The sequence below is a fragment of the Microtus oregoni genome, unplaced genomic scaffold (assembly GCF_018167655.1).
Source record: "Microtus oregoni isolate MIOR12 unplaced genomic scaffold, Mior012 000003F_ref0000135, whole genome shotgun sequence".
Classification (NCBI taxonomy): Eukaryota; Metazoa; Chordata; class Mammalia; order Rodentia; family Cricetidae; genus Microtus; species Microtus oregoni.
Window position 1 is genome coordinate 22,901,102 of NW_024543062.1, and position 23,608 is coordinate 22,924,709.

General features: G+C 43.7%; 1 protein-coding gene and 1 non-coding gene across 3 annotated transcripts; both read right to left on the reverse strand.

Moving 5' to 3' along the window:
• Window positions 1-12,293: 12,293 nt before the first annotated feature.
• On the reverse strand, window positions 12,294-16,981 carry Rpl6 (ribosomal protein L6). Of its 2 annotated transcripts, none has more exons than XM_041649267.1 (7): window positions 16,953-16,981; window positions 15,913-16,161; window positions 15,727-15,828; window positions 14,612-14,755; window positions 14,123-14,171; window positions 12,665-12,849; window positions 12,294-12,481 (listed from the first exon to the last, which is right to left on the reverse strand). In XM_041649267.1, the coding sequence occupies exons 2-7, from the start codon at window positions 16,159-16,161 to the stop codon at window positions 12,329-12,331; spliced, it is 882 nt and encodes a 293-aa protein (XP_041505201.1). In that variant the 5' UTR covers window positions 16,953-16,981; the 3' UTR covers window positions 12,294-12,328. The 2 variants fall into 2 exon arrangements, with proteins under 2 accessions (XP_041505201.1, XP_041505200.1); XM_041649266.1 differs by lacking the exon at window positions 16,953-16,981 and adding an exon at window positions 16,832-16,867.
• Window positions 16,377-16,510, reverse strand: LOC121446676. Its single transcript, XR_005974107.1, has one exon. It is a non-coding gene; the product is annotated as a small nucleolar RNA SNORA42/SNORA80 family (small nucleolar RNA).
• Window positions 16,982-23,608: the final 6,627 nt, after the last annotated feature.

The following is a 23,608-nucleotide window of genomic DNA, read 5'->3' on the forward strand; positions in this document are numbered from 1 at the left end:
ATAAACACATCCATCAAGCACACATGAACATGCAGCAGAGATTATTTTCATCTCACAGTATCAAAAAGGAAACACAGACGCCTTCGCTAGAAATCTCCTTTTGAAGGGATCCAGTAGGCCACATTCATTTCAGAGTCTCGTCATTTTCCACTCTTGGGTGGGTGTGCAAGCAGAAAGGCAAGGAAATCCCAAGAAATTCTGAAAAATCTTCTTGGAGCCCCACAGAATTAGCAGAACTAAGGGATAGCCTCCACCTTGATGAAAACCCCAAGATGAAAAGTACTGTGTGTCCGCCCCCTGGCGGGCCTATGAGTCATTGCTGCCTTAAATTACATACTCCAGCTTGGGAATTTGTAAAAGTATTCATTCAAGCTACAAAATCCTTAGATTAAGGCCAGGGGTGAATGCCTTTTTTTTTTTTTTTTGGTAGCTTTGCTGTCCTGGAACTCACTTTTTTTTTAAACATTGATTTATTTGTTATGTATACAATATTCTGTCTGTGTGTATGTCTGCAGGCCAGAAGAGGGCACCAGACCTCATTACAAATGGTTGTGAGCCACCATGTGGTTGCTGGGAATTGAACTCAGGACCTTCGGAAGAGCAGGCAATGAATGCTCTTAACCACTGAGCAATCTCTCCAGCCCTGGAACTCACTTTGTAAACCAGTCTGGCCTCAAACTCATAGAGATCCACCTGCCTCTGCCTCCCTAGTGCTGGGATTAAAGGCATGCACCACCACCACCACAGGGGCCGAATCTTAATAATAAAATAAAATAAAAAAAGAAAGAATCAGCCGGGCGATGGTGGCACACGCCTTTAATCCCAGCACTCGGGAGGCAGAGGCAGGCGGATCTCTGTGAGTTCGAGACCAGCCTGGTCTACAGAGCTAGTTCCAGGACAGGCTCCAAAGCCACAGAGAAACCCTGTCTCGAAAAACCAAAAAAAAAAAAAAAAAGAAAGAATCTTTTAATTTTATGTGTTTGAATGTTTGTTCTGCATGCATGTCTATGTACCATCATGCATGCAGTACCCATGGAAGCCAGAAGACGGTGTCAGCTTCCCTTAGACTGGAGTTACAGATAACTATGAGCTGTCAAGTGGTTGCTGGGAATTGAACCCTGGTCCTCTGAAAGAGTAGCCAGTGCTCTTAACCACCAAGTCATGTCTCCAGAAACTTGCTGCTTATCAATATTCTTATCTTGAAAAGCTCAAAGATCACGTGATGTTCTTGTTTCTTCCTTTCTCTTCATGATTTTAGGATAGTTCCAGGCTGCTTCCTGGAACATACTTAATTTCACATCTCTTTGGTTTGTTTTTAAATTTTAAACAAGATTTATTTATTTTACTTTACTTGTGAGCATGGTTTGACTGCATACATCTATATCACATGTATGTCTGGTACCCTCAGAGGTCAGAAGAAGGTATTGGATCTCCTGGGACTGGGGTTACAGATGATTGTGAGCTGTGGGTACTGGGAATTGACACAAATTCTCTGCAAGAGCAACAAGAGCTCTAAAGTGCTGAACCACTTCTCCCTCCCCTGGTTATTATTGTTGTTGTTTAAATAATTATTAAAAATTTACATCAAAAAGCCGGGCAGTGGTGGCACACACCTTTAAATCCCAGCATTTGGAGGCAAAGGCAGTCAAATCTTTGAGTTCGAGCCCAACCTGTTTAACAGAGTGAGTTCCAGGATAGCCAGGGCTACACAGAGAAACCCTGTCTTGAAAATCCCAAACCAGCCAGCTGGTGGTAGCACACACCTTTTATCCCAGTAGTCAGGAGGCAGAGGCAGGCAGATCTCTGTGAGTTCGAGGCCAGCCTGGTCTACAGAGCTAGCTCCAGGACAGCTAGGGCTGTTACACGGAGAAACCCTGTCTCAAAAAAAGCAAACAAACAAAAAGAGAAAAGCCAAAACAAAAAAAAGACAAACAAAAAATTTACATCAGATATCTGTCTGTGTGTGAAGGGAGGTGTACATGCCCACAACTGCCAGCTCACTGGGGATTCTAATGTAAGGCGCTGAGGATGCAGCTGAGTGATAAGAGAGCTTCCTAAGATATACAAGTCCAGGATTCCCTCACTAGCACAAGAAAGCAACAGTAAGCTAAAACTAGGAGCAAGGATGTAGCTCAGCAGTTGGTAGAACATTTGTACAGCATGCACAACGCCCTGGCTTCAGTCTCAGCACTCCACATAACCCAAGCATCGTGGCACATGGCCTGCAGTCCTATCCCTCAAGAGGTGGAAGGTAAGAGTATCTACAGCTCAGGTTATGTATTGAGTCTGAAGCCAGCCTGGATTACACGAGACACTGACAAAAAGGAGCCAGATGTGGCGGCACACACCTTTAATCTTACACAGTTGGATCTCTGTGTGTTCATCGCTACATATCGAGTTCCTAACCAGCCAAGGTTGCATAGTGAGACCCCATGTCAAAAGACAATATTAAAGGGGGAGAGAGGGAATGGGACGAGGTGGGAGGGGACACCTCAATTCAGAGTTAATGAAACAACTTAATTAATAAAAAGATAAAATTAAATGTAGATGAATGAGGGAAGAAAATTTTATTGGGCATGACGGTACTGCACAAACATCAGATTGACCAGATTCTCTATTTCTTCTCTCTGAAACTTTGTGCATGTGTAGTAATGATTCCTTCCCTCTTTGCCTCTGGCCAGCCTCGTGTGACCATGGTCAGCTTTTCTTCTATGACATCACCTTCATTGGATCAGGTAGTATTTGTCAGCCTGTGCCTTAATTACTGCACTTGACATCAGAGATTCTTGATGCGACTGCATGCTGGAAAATGGCTCAACTCACCCTTAATTACTGCACTTGACATAATATCCTCCTGATCCAACTGTGTGCTGGAAAATACCTCAACACCTCCTTCAAGGCTGAGTAAGTACTTCATTGTATAGATTTGCCACATTCCCTTCATCCAGTGATATAAACATGTTCTGAAGGGACTCTAGCCAGCCCGAGCATGGTAAACATGGTTCCAGTAGACCTTGTCTTTCTCCCCCATTCCCTCTGCCTTGCTAAAACTGTTAAATTACATTCCTAAAACTAGCTACCAAGGGCTATTCATTATTTGGCCACTTCCTCCTCCTGAGACTGACTACCGAGGTCCAGCTATTATAGTATTGAAGTCATGCAATCAAAACCCTTTTTGACTCACCTAATTAACATGCCCAATTAAAATTAAACATCTCATCCCTAACACAAGATTTCCCCTTTTGCCTTTATAAAAACTGCCTCTTGTCTATGGGCCACATCTGTCTCCTCTCTATCCAGAGGCAGTCCTTTGCCCCCACCTCACCTGGGTTGTTCCCTTCCCTCTCCCTAGTCCTCTAACTCCTGTCTTTGTTTGTCTCTTGTTCCCTTTTGTTTGTCCTTCTGGGGCATATAAATTTCCCTTGTGGTGAGAACTTGATCTTGGGGTGTCCTGGTCCAAAACCAGTCTGATGTGGGATTCCCCTCTGTATGTTATGAATATGTTTTATTACCATTGGTTATTAAAGATGCTGTTTCAGGGGGGCTGGAGAGATGGCTCAGTGGTTAAGAGCATTGCCTGCTCTTCCAAAGGTCCTGAGTTCAATTCCCAGCAACCACATGGTGGCTCACAACCATCTGTAAAGAGGTCTGGCACCCTCTTCTGGCCTTCAGGCATACAGACAGAATATTGTATACATAATAAATAAATAAATATTTAAAAAAAAAAAAGAAAAAAAAAGAAGCTGTTTCAGCCAGGCGGTGGTGGCGCACGCCTTTAATCCCAGCACTTGGGAGGCAGAGGCAGATGGATCTCTGTGAGTTCGAGACCAGCCTGGTCTACAAGAGCTAGTTCCAGGACAGGCTCCAAAGCTACAGAGAAACCCTGTCTCAAAAAAAAAAAAAAAAAAAAAAAAGAAGAAGAAGAAGAAGAAGCTGTTTCAGAAGAAGAAGAAGAAGCTGTTTCAGTCAATGGCTTAGTTGAGTAAAACCAGGAGGGAAATCTGAAAAGAGATATAGAGAGAAAGTAGGTGGGGTTAGGGAGACGCCATGTCGTAGCCGAAGGAGAAAAACACGAGCTGCCAGCCAGAACCTTACCCGGTAGGTAGGCCACAACCTCATGGTGATTCACAGATTAATAGAAATGTGTACGAGTATAACATATAGTTATCCTCTTGCCTATGGGAAGTAGACAAAATTGCCGGGGAGGAAAGTGGGATCTTGGGGGTGGGGTGGGTTGAGGGTAAGGGGAAAGGGGGAGAGAAAAGTGAGAAGAGGAGGATGGGGGGAACTTGGGGAAACAGGATGATTGGGATAAAGGAAGGCTGAATAGGGGAGCACGGAAGCACAATTCTTAGTTAAGGAAGCCACCTTAGGGCTGGCAAGAGACTTGAACCTGGAGTGGCTCCCAGGAGCCCAAGGCAATGTCCCCAGTTAGTTCCTTGGGCAGATGAGGATAGGGAACCTGAAACGACCCTATCCTACAGCAATACTGACGAATATCTTGCATATCACCATAGAACCTTCATCTGGTGATGGATGGAGATAGAGACAGAGACCCACACTGGAGCACCGGACTGAGCTCCCAAGGTCCCAATGAGGAGCGGAAGGAGGGAGAAGATGAGCAAGGAAGTCAGGACCACGAGGGGTGCACCCACCCACTGAGACAGTGGGGCTGATCTATTGGGAGCTCACCAAGGCCAGCTGGACTATGACTGAAAAAGCATGGGATAAAACCGGACTCTCTGAACATGGCGAGCAATGAGGGATGATGAGAAGCCAAGGACAATGGCACGGGGTTTTGATCCTACTTCATGTTCTGGCTTTGTGGGAGCCTAGCCAGTTTGTATGTTCACCTTCCTAGACATGGACGGAGGGGGGAGGACCTTGGACTTTCCACAGGGCAGGGAACCCTGACTGCTCTTTGGACTGGAGAGGGAGGGGGAGAGGAGTGGAGGGAGGGGGAGAAGGGTGGGAGGAGGGGGAGGGAAATGGGAGGCTGGGAGGAGGGGGAAACTTTTTTTTCCTTTTCTCAATAAAAAAAATAAAATGAAAAAAAAAAGAAAAAAAAGTTGTTTGCTCAGAGCTACTCCAGCGGGCAGGGAGTCACATGAAATTCAGGGTCTGGGGGTCCACAGTCCCAAACAGTGTTGAAGGAAGGCTGCTAGTTAGTTCCAGGCTGCTTAGTCCTGAAATAACTACACAGAAACTATATTAATTAAATCACTGTTTGGCCCATTAGCTCTAGCTTCTCTTACATATTGTTTTAACCCATCTCTATCAATCTGTGTATCACCACGAGGCTGTGGTTTACCAGGAAAAGTTCCAGCATCTATCTCTGATGGGGCGACATGTCTTCTCCCTGACTCTGCCTCCTTTCTCCCAGCATTCAGTTTAGTTTTCCCTGCCTACCTAAATTCTGCCTTATCAACAGGCCAAAGCAGTTTCTTTATTAATCAATGGTATTCACAGCATACAGAGGGGAATCCCACATCACAACAGAGAACAACACCCGAATTCCCTAAATGATTGTTTATAAATGTTTGTTTACATTTAAAGTGGGGTATGCTATAGAGATGAACACTTTGCATTGATATGGATCTTGGTTTAGTGATATAAATTTAAGGTCAATTTTGTCATGTGTTTATTTCTGCTCTTGATTAAGGTATTATGTTTGTACAGCTCATTTAAAAGTGTAATTTATAATTAAGAAATACAGGTTAATAGATAATCATCTATAATAGTTAAGCTTGTAGTCATGTTAGGTTTTCTAGATGGACAGAGATATACTTCAGATGGATAGGTATTCCTCAAACCTATCAAAGACTAACAGAATATGGCATTTAAAATGTTTTAAGAACTTAGGACTTTTCATGACAATGAAACTCATCTGTTCCTGGCAGCACCAATCTACTTCAAGAGGATGATGGGCATCGAAGAGGCTCCTTTTGGAGTTTGTTAGGCAAGAAACTGCTTTTGCCTGAACTGCTTGATGGCATGCTGTATGAACTAGACATGCAGGACCTACAGAAAAGTGACTGCTGAACTTGCCTAAAGATGAGACATTCCTTCGGGTTCCTGCTTCATGGAGAAGTGTGCTGGATACTATGGGACTATAGGCTGAAGATGGATACCCCAATGTTATTTTTTTTTTTTTGAATTTTCGAGACAGGGTTTCTCCGTAGTTTTTGGTTCCTGTCCTGGAACTAGCTCTTGTAGCCCAGGCTGGCCTCGAACTCACAGAGATCCACCTGCCTCTGCCTCCCAAGTGCTGGGATTAAAGGCGTGCGCCACCACCACCCAGCATTGTAATGCAATATTTTTTTTGATGGATACCCCAATGTTACAGAAGTACTTTGTGTGGTTGTTCAGGCAGCAAAATGTCACTGTCAATTCTAAATCTTTGGAAGTTGCTTACGATGCACTTCCTGTTAACTTAGGTAATATTATATACTTCTAGGGTCTTTGATGGAGTTTAAAAATAGTTATAGTTTTCCTTATTTATGATAAAACATAAAGTAGATATTAATATTGTAACTATAATTCTTGCTTGATATCTGTTTTGTTAAATGTAATTTTACTACATTAAAGTTAAAACCTTCCTTTTGATTTAGGCAGAAAAGGGAAGATGATGTGAGATTCTCCTCTCTCTGCTATGAATATGTTTTATTACCATTGGTTATTAAAGAATCTTTTTTGGCCAATGGCTTAGTAGAGTAAAACCAGGTGGCAAATCCGAACAGAGATATAGAGAGAAAGTAGGTGGAGTCAGGGAGATGCCGTGAAGCTACCAAAAGAGAAAAACACCAGCTGCCAGCCAGAACCTTACCAGTAGGCCACAATCTCATGGTGATTCATAGATTAATAGAAATGGTTTAACTTAACCTGTAAGAGTTAGAAATATGCATAAGCTATTGGCTAAATAGTGTTGTAATTAATATAGTTTCTGTTTTTTTATTTGGGTCTGGGCAGATGGGAAATGAATGAGAAGTCTCTGTCTACACCAGTTCTTTCATGTTCAGTTCATATCTGGGCTGCAGTCAAGAATGACCATCTGAGACTAGAGAGATGACTCAGGTTAAGGGGACTGGCTGCTCTTCCAGAGCACCTGGGTTCAATTCCCAGCACCCACATTGCAGCTCACTCCTGCCTGTTAACTTCAGTTTCAGGAGATCCAATACCTTCACACAGATTATATATGCAGGAGATCCAATACCTTCACACAGATTATATATGCAGGCTAAACACAAATGCACATGAAATAAAAATAATCTAAAAAAAAAAAAGAATGCTGTTATCTACCTTAGTTTCCTCGTTTCCCCAGTCTATCTCCTAACCTAAACTCTACACACAGTGATCATTTAAAAATATAGCATTGCTAGTCTACCTTTAAATCTGTAGTACACCTGCCTACTTCCCAAAATCCCCAGGGTCATATTCTGACTTAGCTGTAGTATCATTTCCCATAGTTCCCTGTGGTTCACAGCCTGTTTAACTTCATTTGTGTCTTACCCAAGCTCTGGCTGAGTCTCTGCTAGATTAGAAACATAATTCTTGGGGTAGTTTGAATGAGAATAAAACCCTAGGTGCATATATTTGAATACTTGGTTCCTGTTTGCTGGAATTGCTTGGGAAGGATTTTGAAATGTGGCCTTATTAGAGGGGTTGTGTCACTAGGGATTGGCGTTGAGGTTTTCAGAAGCCCATACCAGGCCCAGTCAGTGCTCTCTCTGCCTTGTGGTTATGGATCAGATGTAAGCTCTTAGCTATGGCTTCAGCACTATCCTTGCCTGTCTGCTGCCATGCTCCCTGTCACAATGTTCACCTACTTACCTGAAAACATGAACTCCAATAAAACTCTTCTATAAGCTGCCTTGGTCATGGTGTCTCTTCACAGCAATAGAAAACTAAGAAAATTCTCAATTCTCCACTTCCCCATTTATTCAAACATTAAAAATGTTACTGAGGGTCTGGTCATTCTGTTTTTGTTTTTGTTTTTTTGTTTTTCAAGACAGGGTTTCTCTGTAGCTTTGTAACTTTGTAGCCTGTCCTGGAACTCCCTTTGTAGACCAGGCTGGCCTCGAACTCACAGAGATCCTCCTGCCTCTGCCTCCCGAGTGCTGGGATTAAAGGCGTGCGCCACCACTGCCCGGCTCTGCTTTTCAAGATAGGATTTTTCTGTGTAGCCCTAGCTATCCTGATGTCCTGGATTTCACTCTGTAGACCAGACTGGCCTAAAACTCAAGAGATCTGCCTGCCTCTGCCTCCAGGCACTACCTGGTTGTTCATCTCTTCTTAATCTGTTCCTCAAGGTCCCACAATGGCTACTATGTTTGAGAGAAGTCAAAAAGCAGTTGCTAACCACTGAGATGCTCTACCCACCCTCTTGCATACTCACCATCCTTGATGTCAACCCCAGCTCCCACTGCTTATGGCTCAGGTGGCATCCACAGCCACAGGCATAGTGGTGGGCTCAGCTACGGGGCACATAGTAATTGCTCCTTTCCCAGCCTGTGGTCCAGCAGGCTCTCAAGTGTCTTGCCATGCATGCCTAGCAGGTGGGGACCCTGCTCCTCTGAGATCAAGCAATACCTGGACTGTTTGACCTTTCAATCCCTCTGTGAGAAGTTCAGTGAGGCCCTGAAACAGTATAATAGAGCCAAGGTCTGGGCTCCCTGCTTGAGGAGTCCTAGTTTATGACCCTGTTCTTACCCCATCTAACCCCTCATTGACAGCTGGGACAGGGATTAAGGAGGGGACTTTTCATCCCACATATTAACAAAAGACATAAATGGTCAATTAAAAAGTTTACTTTAAAACAATTCATCCATGGCTTTAAAATTTTTTCCTCAGGTTTTTTTTTTCACTTTCAAAGTTTTACATCATATCAATTTTAGACATTTTAGAAATTTCACATCAACAACCAATCATGTTGAGCTAGCTAAAAGTTCTGTAACTCACCCCATACATGGTTTTTATTTTATTTATTTATTTTTTTTGGTTTTTCGAGACAGGGTTTCTCTGTGGTTCTGGAGCCCGTCCTGGAACTAGCTCTTGTAGACCAGGCTGGTCTCGAACTCACAGAGATCCGTGTACCTCTGCCTCCCGAGTGCTGGGATCAAAGGCGTGCGCCACCATACATGGTTTTTAAAGCTATATAGAGGACTTTTTTTTTTTAATATGTGACTATTGGGGGCTGGAGAGATGGCTCAGCAGTTAAGAGCATTGCCTGCTCTACCCAAAGGTCCTGAGTTCAATTCCCAGCTACCACATGGTGCCTCACAACCTTCTGTAATGAGGTCTGGTGCCCTCTTCTGGCCTGCAGGCATACATGTAGACAGAATATTGTATACATAACAAATAAATATTAAAAAATAATATGTGACTATCCTGGGTTAGTTTTTTCTGAATTTGTATCCACCAAAAAGTTGTGAATATTTTATCTGAAAACAGGGCCTAAGCAAAGGTCTACAACAGATTAGGTTTGCTGCAATCTGGTTATTAGTTTACTTACTTACTGCATGTGTTTCTGTATGCATGTGCCTGTTAAGTCTTTGTATATACATGTTTTTCTGAGTATACACACATGTGCATGTCTATGTGTATATATTTGCTTTTATGTATACATGGGTGTAAGTCTGTATGTGTTGCTTAAGTATGAACACACTCGAAGCTTGTTTTGCCTAGGCTGGCTGGCCAATGATCCTCTTGTCCCTGACCCCTAACTCTGAAGCTGCAGACACCTGAAGCCATATATAGTTTATGTAGGTGCTGAGGATTTGAACTCATATGTGCAGAGAAAAGCGTTCTCAATACTGAAGCAGCAGCTTACACATCTTATGTTTTCTTCCTTTTTGAGCACCTTATGCTGCAAAGAGATTTGTGCATGTTCCTGAGAGGTCAATCTCCAGTAAAAATAAAGCCTTTTTTATGCTCACACAAGTAAGCACATCTGTGCCAAGACAAACTTTTAAGAGGGTAACAAGTATCAGGTACAGTGGGTCTTACATTGACTTAAACCGCTTTCTTGCTCCTGGGAAGTGGAATCATAACTTTGATCAATATAGACCTGACCTAACTTTTTTTCTTTAATATTTATTATGTATATAATATTCTGTCTGTATGCCTGAAGGCCAGAAGAGGACAACAGACCTCATTACAGATAGTTGTGAGCCACCATGTGGTTGCCGGGAATTGAACTCAGGACCTTTGCAAGAGCAGGCAATGCTCTTAAGCTCTGAGCCATCTCTCCAGCCCCCCCTGGCCTAACTCTTGATGGGGTACATGGGAAAAGGGGAATCCACCTGTGTGCAAGCAGGAAGACAGACAAAGCGCTCACCTTTAATACCAGTACTTGGGAGGCAGAAGCAGGCAGATCTTTGAGTTCAAGACCAGCCTGGTCTAAATAGCTAACTCCAGGACAACTAGAGCTGCTACACAAAGAAACTTTGTCTTGAAAAAAACAAAACAAAAAAATCAAAGAAAGCCAAAATAACTCAACAGTTAAGAGCATGGGCTGCTCTTCCAAAGGACTCAGGTTTATTCCCAGCAATAACTTAAATTTCAGGGATATGTCTTCTATCCTCCATAGGCAGCAGAACACACATAACAGATACATATTAAAAAAAAAAAAAAAGACCAAAAAAGGCAAGCCAATATACAATATATAGAAGGGTCAGCACTAAAGGGGTTGGTTAAAGTACTTGTTGACTTATATTCATATTCAGTGTCCTCTGATCTCTACAACCATATTCTGGCACACAGGTGCCCACATGAATTCAATAATTACCTTTCAATTTTGAAAAACAAAGTTGTCAGGCAGCGATCAAACTTTTTTTTAATATTTATTTATTTAATATGTATGCAATATTCTGTCTATGTGTATGACTGCAGGCCAGAAGAGGGCACCAGACCTCATTACAGATGGTTGTGAGCCACCATGTGGTTGCTGGGAATTGAACTCAGGACCTTTGGAAGAGCAGTCAGTGCTCTTAACCTCTGAGCCATCTCTCCAATCCCAGCAGAGGAAGGCACATCTGAGTTCCAGGACAACCAAAGCTGTTTAACAGAGAAGCCCTAACTCAAAAAACCAAAAGGAAAAAATGAACACTCTGGTACTTGTTGGGCACAAAAACCGGCATATCACCTAATATAATCTAGGTCCCAACTAGTTACAATCCCATTAACCCAGCAAAATAACACGACCTCACTAATCCAGAACTATTAACAAGACAATTTAACTTCAACAGGCAGCTGGATAGATGCTCCAGTTAAGGACACTATCAATTCTTTGTCTTGTCAGGGAAATCCAATGGCCTTTTGATCTCTGGGCACCAGGCATACACGTGGTACATGCATCCACACACTTTTGCAGTGGGCTGGGGTCATATTGCCAGCAATGAGTTGATAGATGGTTTACACCATTCTTAACGGATTAGCTGTCCATCCACAACTACAGTGATTGGAAGATGAGCAGAAATGGTTTCTAACCGAAAGGATAACCCTTTTTCTCTTCCACATAATTAAGCTTTGATCTGCTCACAGCAGGACAATTCTTTTTGTGTTTATGGTTTGAGAGACCCGTTTCTGTCTAGCCCTACTTATCTTAGATGCACCTGTCTCTCTGGAATACCATGTGCCACCATAGCCCATCTCATTCCACTATTTTTTAAAGTATTATGTATACAATATTCTGTGTATATGTCTGCAGGCCAGAAAAGGGCACCAGACACCATCAGATGGCTGTGAGCCACCATGTGGTTGCTGGGAATTGAACTCAGGACCTTTGGAAGAGCAGGAAATACTCTTAACCACTGAGCCATCTCTCCAGTCCCCTCACTCCACTATTCATCTGTTGAATATGCAAGAAAAGGCAACAGAGAGCAGGGCAGTAGTGGTGGACACCTGTTAATTCCAGCACTCACGAGTGAGCTCGAAGTCAGTGAGGTTTATTACTGAGTTCCAGGACAGCCAGGGCTGTTACACTGAGAAACCCTAATTTATTTCCCACCAAATGAGCCAAATCTATGAGAGGTCCAAAGCACAAACTACTCTTGGGCAATCCTACTTGGTAGGAAGCAAAACTATACCTACGGTTAAAGCTAGCCCTGGCTGTGTGTGTGTGCCCCAAATCCAACACCAGCTGGGGAGAGATGCAGAGACAACAGGATCCTGAAACTCTCTGGATGACCATCCTAGCATATGGGTTTCAGAACAAGCAGCAAGGGCCAGAGGAAGACACTGGAAAACCCACAAAGCACTCATCCAACATTCGAATACAAAAAGAGACACAAAGAGACACATAAAGTTGTTTAATTAGGTTGTCAGCAATTTAGAAAACCAGTTTGTGAGGATACATCCCGTTGGTCAGACAGAACTGAGAGCGCAGGTAGCCCTGCAGCTGAGGAACAGCTTTGATCTTTGGCAGAATCTGTGAGTCCACCACTTTCTGATCAGCCTTGCGCTGCTCTGTAATCTCATATTTCTAAACAGAGAAAAGGAAACATTTAAAACCATCACTCCCCTAGAAAAAGACCTACTTGTCAAGAACTGATAAAGCAAATCATACCCTCCCCCAGGGGCTTATCTACTCTGAGAGTAGACTAAGGACAACTGAGGTCACATCTACCATCTAGAACAATCTCAAGTCAGAATGTTATTTCCTCACCTCCTTCTCTGTGTCAAAGATCTCGCCCTCCTGATGCCTGGGCTTACGCAGCTGCTTTTTCTTGAAGTAAGCATCAGTCAGGTGTTTGGGGATTTTAACTGTGCTGATATCAACTTTTATAGAGGTGGCGATGACAAACTTCTGATGTGTTCTTCTCAAAGGAACTCTGTTGAGGGCAAGAGGTCCTGGGGAAAATTTTTAAATCAAAGTTTGAAAAATAAAAATTAATACTCAGCTGGGCAATGGTGGTGCACACCTTTAATCCCAGCACTCGGGAGGCAGAGGCAGGCGGATCTCTGTGAGTTCGAGACCAGCCTGGTCTATAAGAGCTAGTTCCAGGACAGGCTCCAAAGCCACAGAGAAACCCTGTTTCGAAAAACAAAAACAAAAAAAAAATTAACACTCAATAATCAAGATTTAGCATGGTGACACGTCTTTTAACTTCAGGACAAAGGAAGACATACAGATCTCTTGAGTTTAAGGCTAGACTGGTCTACATAGTCAGACCCTGTGTCAAACAACAAAAAAAAAGTTAACTGGCGTCTGGGAGCAGAGACCTGAGATGATTCAATGGTTAAATGTAATGGCCACTCTTGCTAAAGACCCTTAAATTCTCAGCACATACAGAGGGCCCACAACTTCCTAATTTGAAAGCGTTTCCTGCTCCAAAATCTGTCTATCCAGGGCCTTTTTCTCACCCTGCTTTTCCAAGGGACCAGGTAAGAAGAGTCATCTTTTACACGGATTGGCTGAAATCATGGAGTACCTTTGTGGGGAACCACTGACTCTCTCCCTTCTGCCTGCCTCTGCTCCATCCCACCCAGCAAGCATTCATTTTCTGTCTACAAACTCCTCATGCAAGTGTGCAAGGCTACAGAATATCATGGGGAAAATATTACCTTGCTATCAAAACTTGCAGCACTTAAAATCTAAGTGTCATATTACTGCTGCTCTACTCGGCACACTCTGCATAGAGTGCATTTGTATGTGCAGTATTTGTATTTGTACAGTAGAACTTGCACAGATCCCCTTTCTCCTTATATTATGTAGGTCCAGGAATCAAACTCAAGCTCTTACGCAAACACATTTATTGCCCACTAAGCCATTGTGACAGCCAAATATATTCTTGCTCTAATTAAGCCTGATTGCTGTAGAAAAATAAACTGTAGCTGGTGAGATGATAGCAAAACACAAAGGCCTTAGTTGTATCTGACCTTCACATGGACTATGTGTACCTCCTGCCACAAAAATATAAGTGTGTGTGTGTGTGTCCCAATTCCACAGCAGGAAACCTGAAGCACTGTAAGTTTGCAGCTGGATTCTGGAGCAAGCATGTCTCAAGTCAACAACAGTGATTGGTACCTGGAAATCTCAACTCTTAGGAAGCAAAATTAGGACAAGGCCATCCTGGGCTCTATGACATCCTGTTAGAAACAAATATACTAAGGATTTTCTTACCTGTCACAAGCAGTAAACCACTGCCCAGTTGCTTCAGGAAAACCACTCTCTGGATATCAAACAGAAAATGACATTTAGCAATTGTATCCTGACTTCTGACCCAACATAAAATTATTGTTACTGTAATTTTGCTACTGTTATGAATTGTATCTGATAATCATATGGTCTTAAAGTGATCCCAAAGAGGTCAAGACCCACAGGTTGAGAACCACTGGTCGAAAGGCAGGCATGGGAGTGCACACACATAACCTGGTGCTCAGAATGTAGAAGCAAGAGAATCATGGGTTACAGGAAGTCTTGTCAAAGTTTTTAGAAAAAACAAAAAACCCCAAACCACCACCAAAAGGCAATTTCTAAATTCTATATACACATAGTGCAGCTAGTCTCTTAAACAAGCAAATCACATACATAATTCACAACACCAAACACAGCATATTTAAATATTAATGGGAAAATATTATGATCCAGCCTCCACGGGACACTGCTTACCTTGCCCCTGTGGCGCCCGGTAAGGATGATGAGGACAGTCCCAGGAGTGATGCTGGCACGCAGGCGTCTCACATGCTGACTGAAGGGCTTTTTGCCATGGCTCAGCAGCTTCCGAGGCACATCTTCAGTAGGATAATACCTGGGCTGAAGAGTGTGCAAGTACCACTCTTAAAAAAGCCGTTCAGATAAGAACTGAGACAGCCTCTGGGTAAACCCCAGAAACAACCAGGAAAGGAAATCTCCTAATCCTAGGATGACAGCCCCTCTAAGCTCCCCCGCTTCTGCCCCTCCTAAATCCTGGGATTTAAGGTGTGCCCTACTACACCTGGCTTACTTTAACCAGAGCCAGTTCTCCAGTCCCTCAAACTTTCTTTTTTTTTGGTTTCTCTGTAGCTTTGCTGCCTGTCCTGGAACTAGCTCTTGTAGACCAAGTTGGCCTGGAACTCAGAGTTCACCTGCCTCTGTCTCCCCTCCCTAGTGCTGGGATTAAAGGCAAAAGACACCACTCCTGGCAAGATAAGGTTTCCAAGACAGCCTTGGCTGTCCTTGAACTCAGAGATTCCTCTGCCTCCAGGTGGCTGGGATTAAAGGCCCGTGAGGCCACAGCCTGGCTCCAAATTCTTCAAAATGTGTCAGCTGGACACGAGGGGTGGGGGGCCCAGGCTGAGACCCCTTCTCAAGACAGTGTGTTGTCTCATTAAGGTAAAATATGTTTGACATACTTTAACTCCTACGTCATCAGACTCCCAGCAGTAGAAACACAACTTTCACCCATTTACCCACAAAGGACAAAAAAAAAAAATGGCACAAAAGTACTCACTGGTACAAGTTAGATAAATTTAACTCACACAATCCCCACTTTGCAGTGCTGGCAATGGAAAAGCCAGAACTTTTGGGTGTGCTATACTCACACTGAGCTACATCCCAGTCCAACAACTCATTCCTAAGTACACCAAGCCGCTTTTAGTCTAGTCTCAACCCCAGGCATGAGGAAGCAACACAACCCAGTATTTAAGAGCCCAGAATCATCTCTCCTCAGGCCATCTGGCCCAGAAAAATCAACATCTCCACATCATTCAAATTTAAACTCACTGCCTACCTTCTCCAGATCTTACCATTTTTCGAAGCTTAACCACCCGGGTACCACCATTCTTGTCACCACCAACTGGTTTTGTGACAGTGGCAAGGACCTTTTCCTTTTTCTTCTTCTTTTCAACCTACAAAGACAAACCCATCAAGGACTGTGGCAGACAGGACAACCTTAGTTAAGGTGTACCTGTAGGGCATTTGCCCCCTCTTACCTTGGTTTTTGCAGCTGTGTATTTCCTTTTGTACATGGCCTTTCTTGAATACATAGCAGATCGGGAGTACCTGCCAATTCCTCTAACAAGGACTGGATTTCGGCTGCAATGGGGCTTCCCCTTCTTGAGCTTTTTAGCCTTAGGGTCACCCTTTTTGGCTGCACCAGCGGCAGGGGCATCACCGCCAGCCTTCTTGGCTGCAGGTTTCTTCTCTTTTGTATCAGGTTTCTCGCCTTTTTCACCCGCCATCTTGTTATGTAAAGAAAAAATAATAATGGCATATAATCAACCGTCTGTAACAAGTCAATGCCAAAGCCAACCCTCTGCTGCTCGCAACAGGTCTCCCATCCATGTCTGGGAACATTAAGGTTTTTGTTTTGCTCAAAACTTAGCAAACTTATTCTCCCAAGTCTACACAGCAAGGAAGTCGCTGCTTTCAAGCCTGTTTTCTCTTTTTCCCTTCTTACTGTGCGACCCACTTCAGTGCCAGTAGCCTACAGGCAGAGGCCAGGCAATGGTTCGGGGCCGCAGGTTGCTCTAGCACGGGACACTATGACAGGCCCAGGGAAACGGGCATGCCATAAATCCAAACCCATGCACCTACTCGTAACTTTTAAGACCACTCTCTCTGGGGCCGCCCTCGGATCCCGGTGCCACTACGTTCCCAACTCGACCAAAAGGCAACAAGCGGCACTCTCCGGACTTCTCGCTTCAGCTGCAAAAGCCAACGTGGCCGAGGCGAGCTCTGCGGAGAGTTCTGAAACCCCGACACCAGCTTAGAGGGCGCACGCCACCGTACAGGTCCTCCAAGACTCCCCAGGCTACGGCAGCCGGCAAGGCCCGGCGGCCGTCTCGGGCGCTACGCTCGCTCTTCGGCCTTTTCCAACCCACGCCGACAGAAATGACGCTCCCGAGAGACCTGGTGAGTGACCTCGACCATAGCGGGCCCTGGGCGGTGGCCCTCGGATGTACCCTGCCTTCGGATGGACCAGGATAGGGGTCCTGGAAGCGGCTCTCGCACAGACGCGCGCCATTCCTACCTTGCAAGATGGGAAAGAGAACTAAGGTCCCGGCTTCCGGTCTATAAGCAATGACGGGAGGCGTCCAAAATCACTTCCTTCCTGTGTGGGACATCATGGGAAATGTAGTTTTTCATATACCACGACCGCTGCAACGCGTTCTGACCAGGGAAGCATATTCCTTAAGCCGCAAGGGCGGATGGGAGGCTCAGCGAGTAAATACGTTTTCTACCAAATTATGATGAGAGTTTGATCCTCGATCCTGTAAAGTAGAGAACGGACTTTACAGAGCTGTACTCTGATCTACATGAACGCACACATATAAAATGATAATAAAAAAATAAAATTTCAAATTAATAAAAGAGTTTTTGTTCGTATTTAAAGTTAACCTAAACTAATATTCTTTGAAAAACAATAGAGTATATGTGACGGTTTCTTTTTTATTATTACATTTTTATTTATTTTATGTGTATGTTTATTTATTTTTTTTAAAAGATTTATTTATGGGGCTGGAGAGATGGCTCAGCGGTTAAGAGCATTGCCTGCTCTTCCAAAGGTCCTGAGTTCAATTCCCAGCAACCACATGGTGGCTCACAACCATCTGTAATGAGGTCTGGTGCCCTTCTCTTCTGGCCTGCAGTCATACACACAGACAGAATGTTTTATACACAATAAATAAACAAATATTAAAAAAATATTTATTTATTTATTTATTTATTTATTTATTATGTATACAGCATTCTGCCTCCATGTATGTTCACATGCCAGAAGGGGACGCCAGACCTCATTACAGATGGTTGTGACCTCTGGAATAGCAGCCAGTGCTCTTAACCACTGAGCCATCTCTTCAGCCCTTATGAGCATCTTTATGTGAATATGTTTGTAAGTAAGTATGTGGGGTGGGTGCATGCCAACATCACGTAGGTGAAGGTCAAAGGACACCTTGGGGGAGTCAGCAATCTCCTTCCAACACATGAATCCTAGGGACCCGACTCAGGTCATCACATCGGCCCCAAACAGAACAGTTCTTTTCCACTTCCCAGTGCTTAGATCAACAAGTACACGTTGCTTGTGATACTTCCTGACTTAGCGCCGTCTATTTGTCTGTTGCCTGTTGCTAGAAGTAGGAACTTTTCGCTCGGATAGTGATGTGTTTGTGTGCACAAGTGTGTATGTGTGTGCATGTGGAGGTCAGAGGACCACATACAGGAATCCATTCTGTAATTCCACCCTGTGGGTCCCAGGGATGGAACTCGGAGCTTTGTGACAAGCACCTTTACCCACTGAGTCATGTCCTTGGCCCTTCACTGTGATTTCTTCTGCTCCAAACTATCTGCTTCCTGACTGAGTCTCCAGGACTCTCTTAGGCTTTCTCTGGTTCTGGCTAACTGAGGTGGACATGATAGTGATGCGATGCTCCTCAAGACAGGACCGCAGAGGAGAATTGTCAAGGATAGATACCTTAGAACAGGAGCCAACCTGATTCTCCCTTTCTCCCCTGACTTGTTTTTTTCAAGAAAGTGTCTGTGTAAACCAAGCGGGCTCTACTACACAGAGATCTGCCTGCCTCTGCCCGTCAAGTACTGGAATCAAAGGCATGCAGTACCATGCCCGGCTCCAATCTAATTATCAATGATTGTATTTTATGGCAATTGAGGGTCATTTGCTGTCCAGGTACAGTCTCAAGGAGAAGCTTTGACACTTCTCTCTCTCTCTCTTTTGAGAATGGGAATGTTAGCACCTTTTAAAAAATTCCATTATTTCGCTAGTTAGTTAGTGTGTGCGTGTGTGTGCATGTATGTGATTATGCACGTGTGTGCAGATACATGTGAGGTGCGCAGGGAACCATGAACACATGTTTGGAGGCCAGAAGAGTGAGTGCCCAGCCCTAGCACTCTCTGCCTTGTTTGCTTGAGATAGGATCCCTTTCTGATCTTGAAGCTCGTTATTTTTTGGAGGGGGTTGGTTAGGAGCCCAGGAAGCTCCAGGGATCCTCATGTGGTATTTGACTGCTAAGGATCCAAACTCAGGGCCTCTAAAACCTCTTCTCAGCCACTCAGCATCTGTATTTGTTCATTTTTCTGAAGGGAAGTACTTCTCAGCAACTGTTGCTACAGAAAATGTCATGGTGGAGTACGGAGTTGCTCACTTGAGCTCCTCTGAAGCTAGGGACAACAGGCTCTGTAAGTGACCCATGCTAGAACAGTTGTCTAGTGTCTTAAGGTCTGCAGTTCCTTTCCCCCTCACACAGAAAAGGACAGAAGGATGTAAAGGAGGGAAGGAGGGAGGAAGGGAGGGAGGGAAGGAGGGAAGGAGGGATGGAAAGACAGAGGAAGGGAGAAAAGAAGGAAAAGTCTGATAATGTCAGAGTCTCTCTCTCATCTTGTGAAGTACCAGACCCGATAAATGATCTAATACTAAAGTAAAAGCATAACTGAGCGCCCTCTTGTGTTTGGTTGTAGTATTGAGAAACATACAACTACAACTTTTTTTTTGTTTTTGGTTTTTCTTTTTTTTCTCTTTTTGGTTTTTCGAGACAGGGTTTCTCTGCAGCTTTGGTGCCTGTCCCGGAACTAGCTCTTGTAGACCAGGCTGGTCTCGAACTCACAGAGATACGCCTGCCTCTGCCTCCTACCACCGCCCGGTTTTTGGTTTTTCGAGACAGGGTTTCTTTCTTTCTTTCTTTCTTTCTTTTTTTTTTTTTTTTTTTTTTTTTCGAGACAGTGTTTCTCTGTGGTTTTGGAGCTGTCCTGGAACTAGCTCTTATAGACCAGGCTGGTCTCGAACTCACAGAGATACGCCTGCCTCTGCCTCCCAAGTGCTGGGATTAAAGGCGTGTGCCACCACCGCCCGGCCCTTTCTAACTTTTTGAGACAGGATCTTACTTTGTTCCCTGGCTGCCTCAGATTCCTCTATGGGAACCAGACTGGCGTCAAACACCCAAATACACTCCTGCCTCTGTCACCTAAATGTTGGAATTAAACATGTGAACCACCATAAGCAGAATGTGTTTTTTGTTTTATTTTATAAAAATTTTCTATTTTGTAGGTGGTGGTGGCGCACGCCTTTAGTCCCAGCACTTGGGAGGCAGTGGCAGGCGGATCGCTGTGAGTTCGAGGCCAGCCTGGTCTACAAGAACTAGTTCCAATAAAGGCTCCAAAGCTACAGAAAAACCCTGTCTAGAAAAACAGAAAAAAAATTGTCTATTTTATCATGTGTGTAACCGTTTCAAATAATAATAATAGTAACAATAATAAATAAAATAGAAAAAATCTTAATACGTTATACATTTTGGGTGTAGGTGAGAATGTTTATTATATGTTATACATTTTCAGAGTGGGTGGAGAATGTGTGTTTAGATAGGTAAAGAGAAAACTATGGCAGAGTACACAACAAACTACTAACACTGGTGGACAGCTGAGCCTAGGGTTGGGAGGTTACTTGGGAGGATTATGTAGGAGACTCAGAGAGAGGTTCAAGACCAGCCTGGCTACTGAGTGAGTCCAAGGCCAATCTGGGCAACTTAGTGAGACCTGGTCTCAAAAAACACAAAAGGAAGCTGGAAGGTGGTAGCACACACCTTCAATCCCAGCAATCGGGAGGCAGAAACAGGTGGATCCCTATGAGTCAGAGGCCAGCCCAGTCTACAAAATGAGTTCCAGGATGGTCAGGGTCGCACAGAGAAACCTTGTCTCAGAAAAAAAAAAGGAAGAAGCCTGGCGGTGGTGGCGCACGCCTTTAATCCCAGCACTCGGGAGGCAGAGGCAGGCGGATCTCTGTGAGTTCGAGGCCAGCCTGGTCTACAAGAGCTAGTTCCAGGACAGGCTCCAAAACCACAGAGAAACCCTGTCTCGAAAAACCAAAAAAAAAAAAAAATACTTCAAAAATCTTGAAAGAACAACTTCATTTGGAAAAGCAAAAAACCCAGGATAGTCAAAACAATCCTATATAATAAAAGAACTTCTGAAGGCATCACAATCCCTGACTTCAAACTCTACTACAAAGCTACAGTACTGAAAACAGTCTGGTATTAACATAAGAACAAACAGGAGGACCAATGGAACCAAATAGAAACACCCAGATATCAAGCCACACATCTTCTTCGAACACCTGATCTTTGACAAGGAAGCAAAAAATATAAAATGGAGAAAAGAAAGCATATTTAACAAGTGGTGCTGTCATAACTGGATATCAACATGTAGAAGAATGAAAATAGACCCATGTCTATCACCGTACACAAAACTCAAGTCCAAGCCGGGCGGTGGTGGTGCATGCCTTCAATCCCAGTACTTGGGAGGCAGAGGCAGGAGGATCTTTGTGAGTTTGAGACCAGCCTGGTCTACAAGAGCTAGTACCAGGACAGGTTCCAAAGCTACAGAGAAACCCTGTCTCAAAAAAACAAACAATCAAAAAACTCAAGTCCAAATGGATCAAAGACCTCAACATAAAGCCTTATAGTAGAAAAAGTGGGAAGTACACTTGAACGCATTGGCACTTCCTAAATACAACTCCAGCAGCACAGACACTGAGAGAAACAATTAATAAATGGGACCTCCTGAAACTGAAAAGCTTCTGTAAACCAAAGGACACGGTCAACAAGACAAAACGAGAGCCTACAGAATGGGAAAAGATCTTCACTAACCCCACATCAGACAGAGGTCTGATCTTCAAAATATACAAAGAACTCAAGAAACTGGACACCCAAAGATCACATAGTCCAATAAAAAACTGGAGTACGGACATAAACAGAGAACTCTTTTTTTTTTTTTTTGGTTTTTCGAGACAGGGTTTCTCTGTGGTTTTGGAGCCTGTCCTGGAACTAGCTCTTGTAGTCCAGGCTGGTCTTGAACTCACAGAGATCCGCCTGCCTCTGGCTCCCAAGTACTGGGATTAAAGGCGTGCGCCACCACTGCCCGGCTAAACAGAGAACTCTTTTTTTTTCTTTTTTTTTTTTTTCGAGACAGGGTTTCACTGTGGCTTTGGAGCCTGTCCTGGAACTAGCTCTGTAGACCAGGCTGGTCTCGAACTCACAGAGATCCGCCTGCCTCTGCCTCCCGAGTGCTGGGATTAAAGGCGTGCGCCACCACTGCCCGGCTAAACAGAGAACTCTTTTTTTTCTTTTTTTTTTTTTCGAGACAGGGTTTCACTGTGGCTTTGGAGCCTGTCCTGGAACTAGCTCTGTAGACCAGGCTGGTCTCGAACTCACAGAGATCCGCCTGCCTCTGCCTCCCAAGTGCTGGGATTAAAGGCGTGCGCCACCATCGCCCGGCTTAAACAGAGAACTCTTAACAGAGGAATCTGATATGGCTGAAAGACCCTTAAGGAAATGTTCAACATCCTTAGTCATCAGAGAAATGCAAATCAAAACAACTCTGAGATTCCATCTTACACCTGAAAGAATGGCCAAAAAAAAAAAACAAAACAAAACACTTGACAACTTATGCTGGTGATATTGTGTGTGGGGGAAAAGGGAACACTTCTGCATTGCTGGTGGGAATGCAAGCTGGTACAACCCCTTTGGATGTCAGTGTGGCAATTTCTCAGAAAATTAGGAACCAACCTTCCTCAAGACCCAGTAATACCATTTTTGGGTATATATACAAAGGATGTTCAATTGTGTCACAATGACATGTGCTCAACCATGTTCACAGCAGCTTTGTTTGTCATAGCCAGATCCTGGAAACAACATAAATGCCCCTTGATCGAAGAATGGATAAGGAAAATGTGGTACATTTACACAATGGAGTACTACACAACAGAAAAAAATAATGACAAGCCGGGCGGTGGTGGTGCAGGCCTTTAATCCCAGCACTTGGGAGGCAGAGGCAGGCGGATCTCTGTGAGTTCAAGACCAGCCTGGACTACAAGAGCTAGTTCCAGGACAGGCTCCAAAACCACAGAGAAACCCTGTCTCGAAAAACCAAAATAATAATAATAATAATAATAATAATAATAATAATAATAATAATGACAGCTTGAATTTTGCAGGAAAATGGATGAAGTTAGAAAACATTATTTTGGGGACTGGAGAGATAGCTCAGAGGTTAGGAGCTCTGCCTGCTCTTCCAGAGGTCTTGAGTTAAATTCCTAGCAACCACATGGTATCTGGTCCCCTCTTCTGGTCTGCTGGCATACATGCAGACTCAACACTGCACACACAATAAATAAATAAATCTTTGAAAAAAAGAAAAAGAAAACATTATTTTGAGAGAGGTAACCCAGACACAGAAAGACAATTATCACATGTACCCAGTCATAGGTGGTTTTTAAACATAAAGCAAAGAAAGCCAGCCTGCAAACCACAATCCCAGAAAACTTAGATAACAATGTGGACACTAAGAGAGACTTACATAGATCTAATCTACATGGGAAATAGAAAGTATAAAAAGACAAGATCTCCTGAGTAAATTGGAAGCATAGGGACCTTGGGGAAGGATTTCAGGGGTATGGGATAGGCAGGGAGGAGAGCAGAGAAAAATGTAGAGCTCAATAAATATCAATAAAATAAAAAAAAGATGTGGCCCAGATTGGTGGCATGTCTTTGCATTTCTTTTCTTTTCTTTTCTTTTTTTTTATTTCGAGACAGTGTTTCTCTGTAGTTTTTTTTTTTTTTTTTTTTTTTTTTTTGGTTTTTCGAGACAGGGTTTCTCTGTGGCTTTGGAGCCTGTCCTGGAACT